The sequence below is a fragment of the Epinephelus fuscoguttatus genome, linkage group LG9 (genome assembly GCF_011397635.1).
Source record: "Epinephelus fuscoguttatus linkage group LG9, E.fuscoguttatus.final_Chr_v1".
Classification (NCBI taxonomy): Eukaryota; Metazoa; Chordata; class Actinopteri; order Perciformes; family Serranidae; genus Epinephelus; species Epinephelus fuscoguttatus.
In genome coordinates, this window is record NC_064760.1 from 22,587,510 (window position 1) to 22,602,328 (window position 14,819).

General features: G+C 40.7%; 1 protein-coding gene across 1 annotated transcript; it reads right to left on the reverse strand.

Moving 5' to 3' along the window:
- Positions 1-89: 89 nt before the first annotated feature.
- Positions 90-14,575, reverse strand: p2rx3a (purinergic receptor P2X, ligand-gated ion channel, 3a). Its single transcript, XM_049585807.1, has 12 exons — positions 14,355-14,575; positions 12,156-12,291; positions 11,786-11,857; positions 9,612-9,681; positions 6,898-6,994; positions 6,704-6,781; positions 6,400-6,541; positions 4,043-4,179; positions 3,864-3,957; positions 2,191-2,256; positions 2,017-2,094; positions 90-1,903 (listed from the first exon to the last, which is right to left on the reverse strand). Exons 1-12 carry the CDS (start codon positions 14,486-14,488, stop codon positions 1,760-1,762), a joined length of 1,248 nt encoding a protein of 415 aa, XP_049441764.1. The 5' UTR covers positions 14,489-14,575; the 3' UTR covers positions 90-1,759.
- Positions 14,576-14,819: the final 244 nt, after the last annotated feature.

Here is a 14,819-nt window from a genome sequence, read left to right on the forward strand (position 1 = left end):
ATCAATATGCCACAATAATATAAATAAGCAGCAGCATTAATAAGTCAATGAGAATGTGTGTGTGTGTGTGTGTGTGTGTGTGTGTGTGTGTGTGTGTGTGTGTGTGTGTGTGAGACACCGGCACACTGTGAGGACAGAAACAGGTCTCGGTGGGGACGGAGCACCTGCTGCAGCAGGCGAACGTGCCATCATGTAAAGTCATGTGACTCAAGTCGCCCCACCTCATTATCCCGGTTACATTTATAGATTCTGTTATGTTCTACAATAGCAGAACTGTGTGCGCGTGCACACATACTCAGCCTTGCTTGGCCTTCAAGCGCTGTTACAGCAGACAGAAAACTGTTTGTTCATGCTGTCCGCAGACGAGCTACAGACCTGCCTCAGAGTGACCAGAGGCATCATTCAGAGAGATAGAGTACTTCACGGCTCTGTGTATCATATTCTGTCATTTCCATTACATGCATTATACAGATTTATATGATTAAATTAGTACATCAAACTTGGTGGCTAACTGCTGTCAATTCCTCTGCGGCCTCCCTTCACAGCTATCTTCTCTCGTAAATCGCTGTCAGAGCCATTAAGAGGCTCTTTAGCTGATCTATTAGTGCCCCGGTCACAGTTTATAGTGAAACAAGGGAGAGGAGGGGGAGGCACTAAAATGTGCACCATGTGTGTGACAGAGAGAGCAAGACATTGAGATAATTATGTGAAACTGTGGGAGTAAACATGAGAAATAAGCGGAGAGAAAAAAGAGAATTGTAATGTCATTTCAGACTGGAAAAGGATGAATTACACTAGTCCATTAGTCTGTACAGTAACATCCACTGTACGTCATCGCCCAGAAGTGGACTAATAATGGTCCATTTGTAAACCTCAAACCACACACGCATTTATCCCACTGCAGCCCCCTCTCATAACGCACACACACATGTAACCATTGACCATGTCTTTACACCATTAGGAGACTCTTTAGTGCTTTTATTTGCGCAGGACAAAGAGAAAGGCCAGTTGGTGAGTGTGTGGACATGACAAGAAAGAGAAATTCTCCAAATTGTGCAAATAGTTTATTTTCAGCACTGTTTTTTGAACATGTGTTTTTAAAATCTCGGCTTGTTCAAGCAAAGCTAACAGGAAATGAGAAGGAAAATTATTCAGCTTTAATATTTTTGGCTGAAAAACAGGACGCTGCAGTTTATTGTAGCTGTAAAATGCCTTGTAAATTAAAACTGCGCACAATAAAACAACATTCTTTACTACTGTATATTTCCCTATGAGTTTAAAAGGCTTTAGTTTTAACTAATCTAAATGGTGAAGAGTTGGCTAGAAGGATCCAGTTACTATTATGAGCTGAAGACAATAATTCTTTTCTTCTGGCTCCAACCTTCTGTTGCAAAATGTGAAGATGGCAGTGACTTTCCATTTCCAAAAACTTGCCATAGTCAAACTGCAAGCTCCTGACAATAAATGTGTAGTGAATCTCTTGTAATAGGGCATGAAGACTAAAATGAGGAGGCTCATGCACACCTTAAAAAACTTGTATACAGGTGCGTAGGAGGAAATTGTCCATAGGTGAAGAAAAGACGATTCCTGCACGCTATCCTTTTAGTTGCAATAAACTTTATTCAGCAAACAGCATTTTGATCCTCAGTCCTTCATCAGTTTGAGTGTATTGCAAGTAACAGGACAGTGTGCAGACATTGTCTTCACTTCAGTTAAGGCAGTAAGAGAAAGAGAGAGATAATGGAGGGTGACCGTTTGTTCAAATTGTTGTTGACAGGTCAGGTTGGTCACACGTTTCGAGGGAAATGGCTCCAGAGTCGTAAGAGCTCTTGATGCCAGGTTTGAGTGACAGCTGGCTGCCTGGGCTCTGAGCAAGAGAGGCTTCAATCTGAGCCTCCGACACCTGCATGGACAAAATAAAGACAGTCTGTGATGAAGCTCTAAAAGCTAATGTAGACTCTTTATGTATTGCCAGACAAAATGCATGCAACTGCTTTATAAAAAAAACTGCATCACCTCTTCAAACTTCTTGGCTTTGTACTGATCGGCCCCTTTCAAGAAGTTCAGTAAGATAACGTCACAGAGGACCGTACCCTTCAGACACACATTTAAAAAAAAAGGTGAAATCAAAGCTGACAGCAATAAGAAAAATATTTTTTTATCATCTTTAGTCTGATTAGAAATTCTTACCAGTCCAACAGAGGTGAAGGCAGCTACCAAGTTGATCAGTGTTGGGATTGTGTCAAACTTTCCTGCCTGGAAAAGGTGGAGTCAGTCTGAGTAACATGATGTACAAACAGTCCCAAAATTTACATTAAGTAAATTAAGTAATAATTATATTCAACTTTTTAAAACAGTATTCTGCACAACTTGTTTGTTATAGTGCATAAATTCTTACAGCTGATGAAGTTACCACTTTCACACTTATGTTAAAAATGAAGCTATTGCCAGAAGGACTGACACCTGGTCGGTTGGCTGATATGCTCTTGTCGGACCAAATTTTCAGTAGATGGACAATCCCTGGTGTTAATATCACAAGGCTGTGTGTTCACCAAAGCGTTTTTTTCACAGCTGAAAATGCAAGCTGCTGTTCAGCCCTTGTACTTGTGTGCCAGTTGGTCTTTGTGGTATTTGTCCAGCCTCTGCTCCACTGTGAGGGGAAGGCTGGGTAAAAAGTGACAGTGCCAAGCGCAGTGTTATACCCAAGGTTGAACATTTTTCAACTCTTATTTTTCTATTGGAAGAGGGATAAATAATCACAGAAGATGTTATGGATTTATTGCAAAGTCTCCAAAAAGACACCAAGGTACAAGGCTTGTTTCACAGCCTCTGAAAGGGATTCAATCGCACCTGGGTAAAAAGCGTTCCAGTGTTCCAGAGATATTTAATGCTAGTAACACTATGGTGAATGCAACATTGTTGACTCCAGTGTTAACTTCTATTTTGTGTGTTCGGTATGTGTGATTTTTCTCATCAGTCCTGTTCAACACTTAGTGGTGAGACAGGCACACACATGCAGCTCAGCTGGAGAAGCTCCACCTCAGTGACATAGTATGCAGTTATTATTCAGATAACGCTACATGAAAGTCAGAGATCACATTCATTTTTCAGTTGCCCAATCCGACAACTGCATGTGACATTTCACTTGTCTGAACATAGAGTTTAGGTTTCTTGCCCTATGTAAGTGTTAATGTCTGGGAAAAAAATGCTTTGGTGGACACACACAGCAACCAGGTAGAGCACACTCAGTGCCGACTTAGTTAACCAGGAGATAACGTCAACTTTGTTTCCCCACCAGCAAATCAACTAGTAGAAGAGGAATTAGAATTTCAGTCAGCCTAGAGTTTATTTGGTTTACTACAGCCCTATAACTGCCAGCAACCATTTAGCTTAGCATTACATTTTGATTTTTTTATTCCTAACAAAAGCCAAATACCAAAAACACAAGCTCGCTGATTCAACCTGTCTCCAGTCTTTGTGTTAAGCTAAGCTAACCTGCTACTGGCTGCGGCTTCATATTTCGCGTACAGACACAAGAATGGTATTGACGCTTTCATCTAACTATCTGCAAGAAAGTAAACACATATATTCCTTCAGGGATGTGGCTAATTCTCTCAGCAACACCATCAACACTATCCAAGATTTTAGTGGCAACCATGTTGCTGCCAAACTGACAATCACGGAGAGTAATCCTTTATGTTTGAAACAATTTATAGCATTATAAAACATCAAAGGACTTATTAAATGTGTTGAACATCATTACAATAAATGTTAAGTGCAATCTCCAAAACATTAGGTTTAGAAATATTTACACAAACATGCACACACATATTCCCAAGTTACCACAGTTTCACACAACTCACATTGCCAGTGACCATGACGTCAAAGCGGATTGCATATGCTTTGTGAAGTGTCCGAAACTCAGTCCCGTTCTCTGTCTTGAAATATTTGGCAAATCTGCATTCAAAGAGAAGGAAAGAAAAGTGAGTGAAGACTGAAATCAAATAAAAAGACCACTGAGAGGAAATATCAGCCTCACTACCTGAAGTTGTAGCCTTTGGACACGGCGTTCTTGGCAAACGGTGCGTCCAGTCGTGTGAACGAGTACTTGGGTACACAATTTTCAATGTGCAGGTCCAGGTTACACTTCCACTGAATGTTAATTCCTATTTCTCCACCCTGAAAGAGAAGGAAGAAAAAGGAGACACATGTAAGTATGTGGTAAATACGAAGGAAACCTCTAGAGTTCAGAATTTAGCTTTTATTTGCTCAACTTGTAATAATCAGCGTTCGGCTGATATCTGAAGGTGGTGAAGTGAAAGGTTTTCTGGGCATCTTTGCAAAATATTTGGCTCTAGAAGCTCAGTGATGTAATGACTACTCAAGTTGGTAAACTTATGTCGCTGCTGAGCTAACCTCTAAACAGCCAGCCCTGTCATTTTGTGCACCATTAGACACCATTCTGCTCGATAAAAAGTTACTGAAGAGGAAAAATAAAGTTAACAAGCTTACTTATAGGCAGTCAGCAAACATGTTAGCTTGTTAGCTTAGCTCCAAATTGTCTTTTGTGAAGCATTTTAGGCCTAGTCCACATGTACACGGGTAACTTTTAAAATGTGGTCTTTTATTATGTGTTACGGCCTTTCGTTCACATTTTGTATAACCCCTTCCAGAGTGACGTGCAGACAGAAAACAGAAAACATTATCTCTCTGTGAGGCGTCACAAAAGAGAAAGCCTTTTGTGCAAATTAGCCAGCCATAGGGGGAGCCACAGCAATCGGTCGCATTTTAGCCATTTTTAAGCATTTTTCTGTTGTTACAGCGCCACCCAGTTGCCAATTAGAGTTAAATTTCTCCAGTCACCTTGAGGTGTCCTGTTCTACATATCTACCAAGTTTAGTAAAAATTGATATGGTGGTTAGGCCTAGATAAGAAATTAGCTCTCTAGCGCCCCCATTTTGTTTGATGGGGTCAATAATGGAGGGGTCCCCTCAGAGTATGTGTGGTCATATGCCTACAAAGTTGCGTGGTGAAACCCTTGAGATGTTATACACCTTTATGTTATGAACCATGCCCTCCGCAATATTCATTGCCTTATAGAAGCTCAGTTTTAGTAAGTTTTCCAACTTTTGCCAAGAGGGAACTTTAGATATTGGACCCTAGATTATGTTCACCAAGTTTCATGAAGATCGGTTAAACTTCCTAGGAAGAGATCAATTTTAAGTGTTTTTCAAAAAATTCAAAATGGCGGAAAATCTGTATAACCGGAAGTTATGGGTTCTTGAGGCAAATTTGTTCCTCACAAGGAGAGGCATCTCTGAGCAAAGTTTCATGTCTCTACGACATACGGGGCATGAGATATGCCCATTCAAAGTTTACATAGCGCCCCCCTTTGGCCAATTGATGTAATATTGCTTCATTCGCATCCTCCCATGACCCTCTACCACTGTGCCAAATTTCATTGATTGACCAAGTCAGTGAGGAGAAAAACATGGAACAGACACACAGACACACCCACACACAGAGTTTTCGTCATTATAGAGTAAAACAAGAGCCTTAAGCTTGACTACGTTGTCAAAACAGGGAATAATGTGTTGCTAATCCTAGATAAACTTGGCTCCAGATCACCAGTTCTGACAAGATGAAGTGAAGGTGCAAGTTGACGGGATTGCTTCCTTACATATGTGACATATGAAACCCTGGGCTCTAGTTTCCCTGTGCAGCGCAGGGTGGCGAACCCCGCGCAGCGCAACCCGAGGCACGCTCAGTTTGGTAGTTTGGCAGACCGAGGTGCGCTGAGATGGGTGTGGCAGCGCAGCAGTGACAGTTTCGTGCCAAAAGGCTTCGCCGAAGGTGCGCTAAAAGCTCGCCAGCTGAAACCACGTCTACTGTCAGCGCAGGGGAAGCGCAGCTGGTGTAAGCCGAAGTTTGGCTGACCAGCGGACAGTGCACACACGTCACCAAAACCAGAATATCAGGCACATTAACGATGCAATAAATACCCCAAAAACCACTATTCAATGAAACTATCTGCAATCAGCACATAAATCTATCTCTATATCGACTGTCCTGTCACATCTGATGTCAGATCAAAGAAGATTGGCACCGTTTGGCATGTTTGGCCCGCGTAATGGAAACCCAACCTGATTTGATTAACACAGCTGCTCTCAGCCAACCACAAACAGCCACAGCATCAGATAGGGAGTATATATTCAGCATCTGTCATCTTACAAAAGTCAAAAGAAATTGGGTTTATCCTCCTATTTCCCTGCATGTCAGTGAAACAGTCTCTTTGTGTGTGTCCTATGCAGTTGCAACATTTTAGCCGAGAGGATGAAGAGTTATGGAAATTTTTAGAGGAAAAAGGAGGAATGAGGAGACAGAGGATGCAATAACCACCTTGTCTGCCAGGCCAGCCACGTTCTGCCCGGTGTAGTTCAGAATGTCCCCCACACGAAAGATGGGGCAGGAGGGGCTGATGTCCGGATGGTAGGTACAGTTCTTGATCTGTGCGGCCGTCATTGTGGAGGGAAAGTTCCCTCTGAGAGAAAACAATTTCATGTTTATGATTAGAAAAAAACTTCTGTGTAGTTCTCAAAGGGGCATGTACCAGGTTATGTGTGATAATTATATATTTTCCACACATTTGTTTTCAGCTGCTAAGATTTGAGAGTGTGTGCATGTGTACGTGTGTGTGACATACCTAGTGACATCGAAGAGGGGAAACCGAATACTGTTTTTGATAAAGATGGTGAAGTTGTTCACATCTAGCATTGGTTTGCTGTACAGGGTGTGGACAGAGAAGGAGAGGTGAGGACAACAGTTGAAGCTTTCAAGCATACATGTCTGTGTGTTTGTGTGTGTGTGTGTGTGTGTATGTGTGTGTGTGAATCTTACATCTTAACTTGGTCGTTCTCGGCTGGACACCATCCGTTAATCTCGCACTTACCCACAGTCTCATTAAAGGATTTAATGCAAACACCTGTTATTATCCCTGTTGTGCAAACCAGAAGGAGAGGAAAGATGTCTGTTACGGGGAGACACAATTAAGTATAACAGAGTATTTAGAAATCCCGACGGTTTGAATTTTAATCCGGTCAAAAATATAGACGCTCATCTTTCTATTAAACTCATACTGAGAGGCTGTACTGACGCTGTATTGGACGTAGTGCACAGCACAGGAACAGGCAGCTGAGAAACGGCTGCAGGTGGTGGGGATAACGTTACAGGATTGTAAACAGCCAGCCAACAACGGCAGAGAGACCGTAAGGGAAAACAGTATATTTTCACATCTAAGGTGGAATTTATACTTCTGCATTGAATCGACACCGCAGCTACAGCGTAGGCTCTGCGTCGACGTAGAACTTACGCCATAACGTACAGCGTAACCTAATGTGCACCTCCCCAGAAAGGTAACTACATGTTGCGGCAATGCAGACTTCCTGTCTATTTTTGTAAGCTGAAACCATTTCCCTTAGTGGAAATGAAGCTTTTATTTACTTTAATTTCACAGGTAAGAAACAATAAATTGTGGAGACAATAAAGTCCCTACTGTATCGCATGTCACTAACTCAGCTTCTTCTCCAGAGCCTTTGTGCTCCACTGTCTCGCAGGTTAACTTCTATTGCAGCAGTGCCTGGATAGTGTGACGTGTGTGGTTGTGCTGCTGCCGTGGTCCTGCCAGATGCCTCCTGATGCTGCTGTGATCATTAGTCATACTTCTACTGTTATTATACACATATGATTATTGTTGTAAGCTACTGTCAATACCGTCTGTCCTGCATCTCTCTCTCTCTGTCTCTCTTTCTGTCTCATTGTGTCATACAGATTACTGTTAATTTATCATGTTGATCTGTTCTGTACGAACTATTGCACGTCTGTCGTCCTGGAAGAGGGATCCCTCCTCAGTTGCTCTTCCTGAGGTTTCTACCGTTTTCCCTGTTAAAGGGTTTTTTTGGGGGGAGTTTTTCCTTATCCCTCTGTCCTTTGGACAAGGACAGAGGGATGTCGTATGCTCTAAAGCCGAAAAAAGAAAAGAAGCCAGCACTCACAAATGTCCTTTTGGTAAATTTAATAAACCAACTTGGGTGGCGTTACCAGTATGCTCTAAATCCCCCTGAGGCAAATTGTAATTTGTGATATTGGGCTTTATAAATAAAATTGGTTGATTGATTGAAAATTGAAAATAGCATTTTAAGTCTTGTGTGTGATTTATCCTGGTTTCATATGTGTACTTGTGTTTAAAATTGTCTCTATTAAGCCATGTTTAATGTGTATTTTGGGTGCCTTTTGAATCAACTACACTTTACAGCACTTCACAGAAACCCCGCCGCTGACTAGTTTTTTGGAGGTGGTGACACAGACACACCACTGCACAAATATAAATGCTCACAACGGCGTAGGCTCTGCTGCACACATATAAATCTCGCTTAACTCTGTGAACTACGGATTAATTGCGAGTTGGTGATTGTTGGAACAGTGGCCCAACTATCTAGATGACTAACAAGACTAACCAAGATGATCTGGTCAGTTATATTTTGTTTCTGTCATGTCTAAATAAAGCAGTGTTTTACATTGAGTTAACAAGGCAATTAGGCTAGACTAGAATCTTGAATTCAGAAGGTGTATAGTTGTAACAAATAAAACTGTTCTTGACATTTTATGAGTTTGTATCATTTATTTATTAGACTGAATAAGCTTATAGGGCCTGTGGAACGTAGGAGTGGGGGAGGGGTTGCGCCACAAAATAATACCATCATATACCATATAAAATGTCAGGAGGGTATTAAGGTATGAAAAGATAGATACCCCCAAGTCTAGACACAGTCTTCTTTTTTTCTTTGGTGGGTCAGTAACAGTGGCAGCCATAAAAAATATCAGTCCTTTGTGCACCACTTGCAGAGTGTGTGAATGTGGTTTTTAGCTCATATTCCCACCCACCTTCACCACCACTGACTGACCCAACAAACTCATACTGGTCATTAGAATCAACAATGATCCGTATGACTTTACTTATCTGTGAAATTAAAGTAAATAACGGCTTCATTTCCACTGAGGGAAATGGTTTCAGCTTACAAAAATAGTCAGGACTATGTCGCCGACGTGTAATTACATTACTGGGAAGGTGCACGTCAGGCCACGCCGTAGCTATGGCGTCGATTTGACGCATAAGTATAAATCCTGCTCCAGTGGATTATCTTTGGTTTAAAACAGAACAAAACTCATTGGTTTTGTTATTTTTTCAGCCACTATGTATAGGATTTGAGAATTACAAAAATGTTCACCGGGATCACCTCATTCTTTTACGAACAAAATCCCACGCTAGCAAATCCCTACAATTATTAACTTTAAAGTTTTATTGGCATGATCAAACTCTTGAGGAGTTCTGAGGGTATTCTGCATGTTTAACTAATCAAACACTCTGCAGTCTTTTCGTGTTTGGAGGAGGATGATATTAAGTGTACCTGAAAACAGTTTGCATCTACATGTTTGGGTAACATCTTAACATCTTTTAAAAATTATGTGTAAGTTTCATTCTATAGTCTTTCTATAGTTTTTATTTTGCTTAAAATTAAGTCATTCATACATTCATTGTAAGGAGTTTGACTCACCGTTGGATTGGATGCTGCCAAAATGACTGTGGCAATCTTCATCTATGGTACAATTAAACCTGTGTCCATTCTGAAATACACACACACACACACGCACACACACACACAGAAACTTAAAGTGTGACCTCATACATACACTTAACCCTTATTTAAACTCTCCCTTTTTACTGGTTCAGTAAATGTGGATTAAGTGTGCAGCTTTTTTCGACAAAATGATTAAACATCTCAATAGCACACATGATAGTAATGAGATGAAGAAGCAAATAAGTTATAAAATATCATATGTGACCATGTTTTGGTTGCACAAACTTCCTTGAACTGGCCTTTCTAAGAACTTATTCCCTCTTTTCATTTCTCAGTTTCTCGTCGCGTCTAAGTCTCTCCCGTGTGCAAGGGGGAGAGGCAAGGAAGAGACACGAGAAGAGAAGAGTCGAGGCAACAGGCGTTAAACAAAATGAGACATCCGTGCTTCAGAGCCGCCATTTTAAAGCAACATCACTTAAACATGATGCCAGGCAAAGCTGCATCATCTGGCGCCGAAGAGATTTCCGCAAAGGATACACCTGTGCCTCCTCGCTCTGGCAAGCCTCCTCTGTCCTCAAAACTCACTCGTCACGCCTCTCTCATTGAGACGCATTTTAGGAACTAGCCTATCCGAAGTCCCGCCCCTTTTCACTCTGTGCTCCAGTAACAGTTGAGCAAGTTTGAACTCGGCAGACGCTCGGTCAACTTTCCCCTTTTCTGTTACACTTCGATGTCCTTCGTGCTAGGCTTGTGGGGGACTGGGACGTTATATATTTAGTCACATCTTAAGCTAATGTTGGCAAAACGCTAGCTAACTAGATAGCTAACGTGCCTCAGTCGCATAGAAACAGGGCCTCATTTAGATCGGCAGGGAAATGCAGCCAGGTGTGTTGCGTGCCTGGGAAGCACACTATTTTTGACGTTGGTCATGGCATCAGGGAAGAAGATAGTGAAACGATAACCAATGCAATTAAGCTACCCAACTCTGCTTGGTGGTCTCTCGATACAAGCTGTATTGAATGTAAGTAATGAAAGAAAGAAAATCCAGAGAAATGTGTGGAGTTAATGAATGAACTGAAAAGTTGTTGCCTTCTGTACGTGTAAATCAGGTCTCATTGACATGCAACAATGTAGTGACTTATTAGAAAGCCACTTTATCAGATAACCAGCGTATGTTTGCTTCCTCCTTTTTTCTGTGGTAACGTTAATGAGATTTGGAAAATGACAGACAGGTTGGTTGCTGGCATATTTTTACAATAACATAACAGATATGTGCCGCCCCAAAGTAACGTAACTTTCTACAGTAAACAGAAACTAACATTAAGTTAGCACCATGGTCTGTGATAAATACATAGAACACATTACTGATGCCAAGATGGGGAAAAGGGGACACATACCCAACAGTGCATAGGCAATGTTTACTCGTCATCCTCAGTTTAACCTTCTCTTTATTGTTGAGACCAGACGCCACACTTTGTGTCGTTATGCCTTCTTTATAAAAGTTTACATTGTGAATATACCACATTATGAGTCCTTGCTGACTGCTTCTTGAAGCTATACTGCCTGGCGCCTAATAAACACTGCAGCACCCAGCTAAACGGAATCGCCATCACCATGTTTCTTTTTGTCAAGCTTGTCCGACTTAGCAACAGTAACTGAGGGAGGCAGGACTTAGGATTGGTTAAGTGAGACATCCTTCAAGAACGGGTGCTGAGATTGAGGATCGAGGAAGGAGGAGACGAGGAGGCAAAAACAGAGAAATGAAAAGAGCCTTATTTCTACGATTGCCCTGATTTAAAACACCTGCCCTTGTCAACTGTAAACGTCGGCCAGGTGACTGTTAGATGCAGTTTGCTGTTATGTCAGTCTTGGTTGCATTGGAGTTCTTTGACGTTAGACAACTAAAATCAGGTGCACCAATAAAATACAATACATATAGAAGAATAAAATAATCATAAAAGTTAAAACATGAACTGGAAAAATAAAAATCAGGAAAAGCCTCGCAAAAAAAGAAAATTATAAATACGGTCCTGAGTTGCCAGGCCTTACATCTTCATGGAGCGTCCTGGCTACAAAAGCCACATTTGGTCATTAATGTAGATAAAGGGAAGTGTTACAAAGCAGTGAAATGGATTTGAATGTGTCCTCACCTCTGGACATTTTCCTTGAAACTGATTTTGTGTGATGATGACTTTGGTCATGATGCAGAAGACACCTGCGCCCTGAAACACAGCAGAACATTTGTGGTATACTGTATGTTTGTGTATTGTCTCACAAAATGTGCTGCACATAGATAAATGGATCAGCTCATAAACTGAGACACAGCTTGTTCATCATGAAACTGATCTCCACCAACAATGGCATTATCAACTCTCACATGCTTAACATGCACCCAAACCACCACCAAACCTTTCATTGCACCTTAAAAATGTGTGTAGTCTGTCTGATGGGAACTTCAGACAAAGTACAAGATAGATATTTGAAAGCAGTCAAAGGTCAGAGGTTATCAGGGTCACACACCTGTTGGGGGAAGACATAGTCGGCCACATCCATCACTTGGTTGTGATGGTAACCAAAGCCTTTTACTTTGGTCATCACAGAGGACTCAATGCCGGTGTCGATCGACTGATAAGCCTTCTCGTGGATGAAGACCCAGCTATAAGACACAAAAGAGTTAACAGCAGGTTAAGAGTTCAGTTCAAGTGGAGAACATTAAGAGTCTTGTTTGTGGAGACAATTATCCATTTTTTTTTTATTTTGAATATATCAAATTCAGCCTTGAAGCAGCTCCATATGACATTCAGAACACTAGTATAGCGGCAAACAACTGTTTGCTATGTAAAGACATAGTGGAGTAACAGCGCTCTGATCTCAAGCTTCTCTGTTGTTCATGTAGATGGTCTGCCGGCGTGTACATGTGAGTCCCTGTATTTACACCCCACTGTATCCCACTGTAAACTGCATGCATTTGCTGCTGCTCTGCAATGCACTAATACAGCAGTTATGACTGGAAACAACATCCTGTACCGTCGCCCTTTGATTCTCCCCCCCCGGTTAACATTGTTAGCTGTGTCAGCACTGTTGCCGTTATTAGTGGTTTCACACACTGTTAGGAACCATGTACAGACAACCGAATGAGACTCTGAATCATAGATATGCGCTGAATGTCATATGCAGCTCCTTCAAATTTTATTTTGATAAAAAAAGGTTTTAACCTTCAATCTAAAATAACATTTAATGTTTTGTTATTTTAGTTCAGTATGAGCTTAATACTTTATGCTCAACCAGTAGGCAGCAGGACAGAAGATAATATGCGTAGACAAGCTAGATAAAAAATAAGGGAAAAATCAAATAAAATAATATCTTTACCTTTTTTTTTCGTTCAACAATAAAGTAGCCCCATTTTGTGCCTCTCATGTATTACATTCAAGTGACAGAGCTAATATCCCAGTTTCCAAAAAGAATTAAAATAAATAAATACCTAGCACTCTTTGTAAATCCAAGCGGGGTTGTTTAACAACACTTACTGCAGCTCTGAATGTATCAAAAATTTCTTTTAACCATCTCGGTGGAAAATATATTCAGGATGCCAGTAAAGTAAAGTAAAGTAAAGTAAAGTAAAGTAAAATAAGTAAAAAAGTATTGATAGCAGAATCAAAGCATTGACAATATACTGTATACTTATTTTCATCCTGCCGCGAACTGATCACTTATTTCATCCAGATTGTTAACAAAAAATCTTTATGGAATCTTGAACTACTTTCAGAGCAGCAGTCTTGTTAAACACATCACTTTTTTGTATTTCATATTTTAATATGCAAGTTTAATGTGATTACTATACATGAGAGGTGCAACTGGGGCTAAAAGTAAGTTCAGTAGTAAATTTATTTGCAATGTAAGTAAGCACAAAAAAGTCTGATCCTACCTGCGGATTTTTATCACTTTGAAATTAAATTTGGGGAATGCCTGTTGCCGATTGGTCCTTGGTTTAATATAATTTCATTAAAACATTCCCAGTTCGATATCAGCTGTGTTTCCTGTCTATTTCTACTATAGATAAACTGAGCACTTAAAATACTAAGTACATTTACTCATGTATGTACTTTACTATACAATTCTGAGGTATCTGTACTTCATACTTCTACACCACTACATTTTTTATATACTGTATATACTTATTACTCTACTACAGGCAAAAGTTACTCTGAAACTACCCAAATGTATAAATCAGTTAAAATGGTCTCACTCTATGCCAGTAAACAAAACAATAAAATGTTTCTTACATGTTAATGCATCAGCAATTATACTCAAATAATTAGATATATGATAATGTAACACTAACAGGGGTCGTTCTGCTGCACAATGAGTACTTTTACTTTCGATACTTTAATAACATTTTGCTGATAATGCCGCCTTTCCATTAGTTAAGTACAGTTTTCAATTGTCATGGTTCTGTTGTTTGAAAGTTTAATAAAGGGGAAGTTGTGGTGGTGTTTCTCAGTTTCACCTTCACTTCACTTTTTCTTTAGTTTAAAATTAAAGCAACAAAGGGACATATTTTAAGACCAAATGCAGATGGTGTGTAGTTGTTTATTGCATAACTATTTCCTCTGAAGGTGAAAAAAAAGGAATCTTAAAGCTTTTAATGCCACAAAGATTCTAGCCTGGGATGGACAGATAACAAATGACAATTACAAGATGCAAGAAAACATCACTGACCCGACAAAATATGAGATGATGAGCAGCTGTACAATCCGGTTGATGATGCCCACAGACCAGCTCTTGACCACCACAGACTTGGTGGTCTCGTAGGTGAAGAAGTCAGTGACGCAGCCCCACACCATGGAACCCATGGCTGCTTGTCAGAGAGTGACGGACGACGGGGTCGGGTCCTCCTGAGTCTGAGAGAAAAGTGCAGCTCCTGCTCAGCCTCAACAGGTGCCTTCAGAGAAGAGAAGGGGGTAAAACGGCAACTCACTGTTAGGTCTTAATCCTCCTGTCTCTCACTCACTTGGTGTGGCCTGTGCTCATCTGCTACATTGCATATTTGATGGTTAAACCTCATTGTCTCTCCTCTTTGTTTCATTGGTTTATGACTCCAACTGGACCTCCCCTTCGTTTACTCAAATCAGCGCGAGGAAAATGTGAAAATGTTCTTTTGTCCCTCCCTCCTTCTCCTTCTTC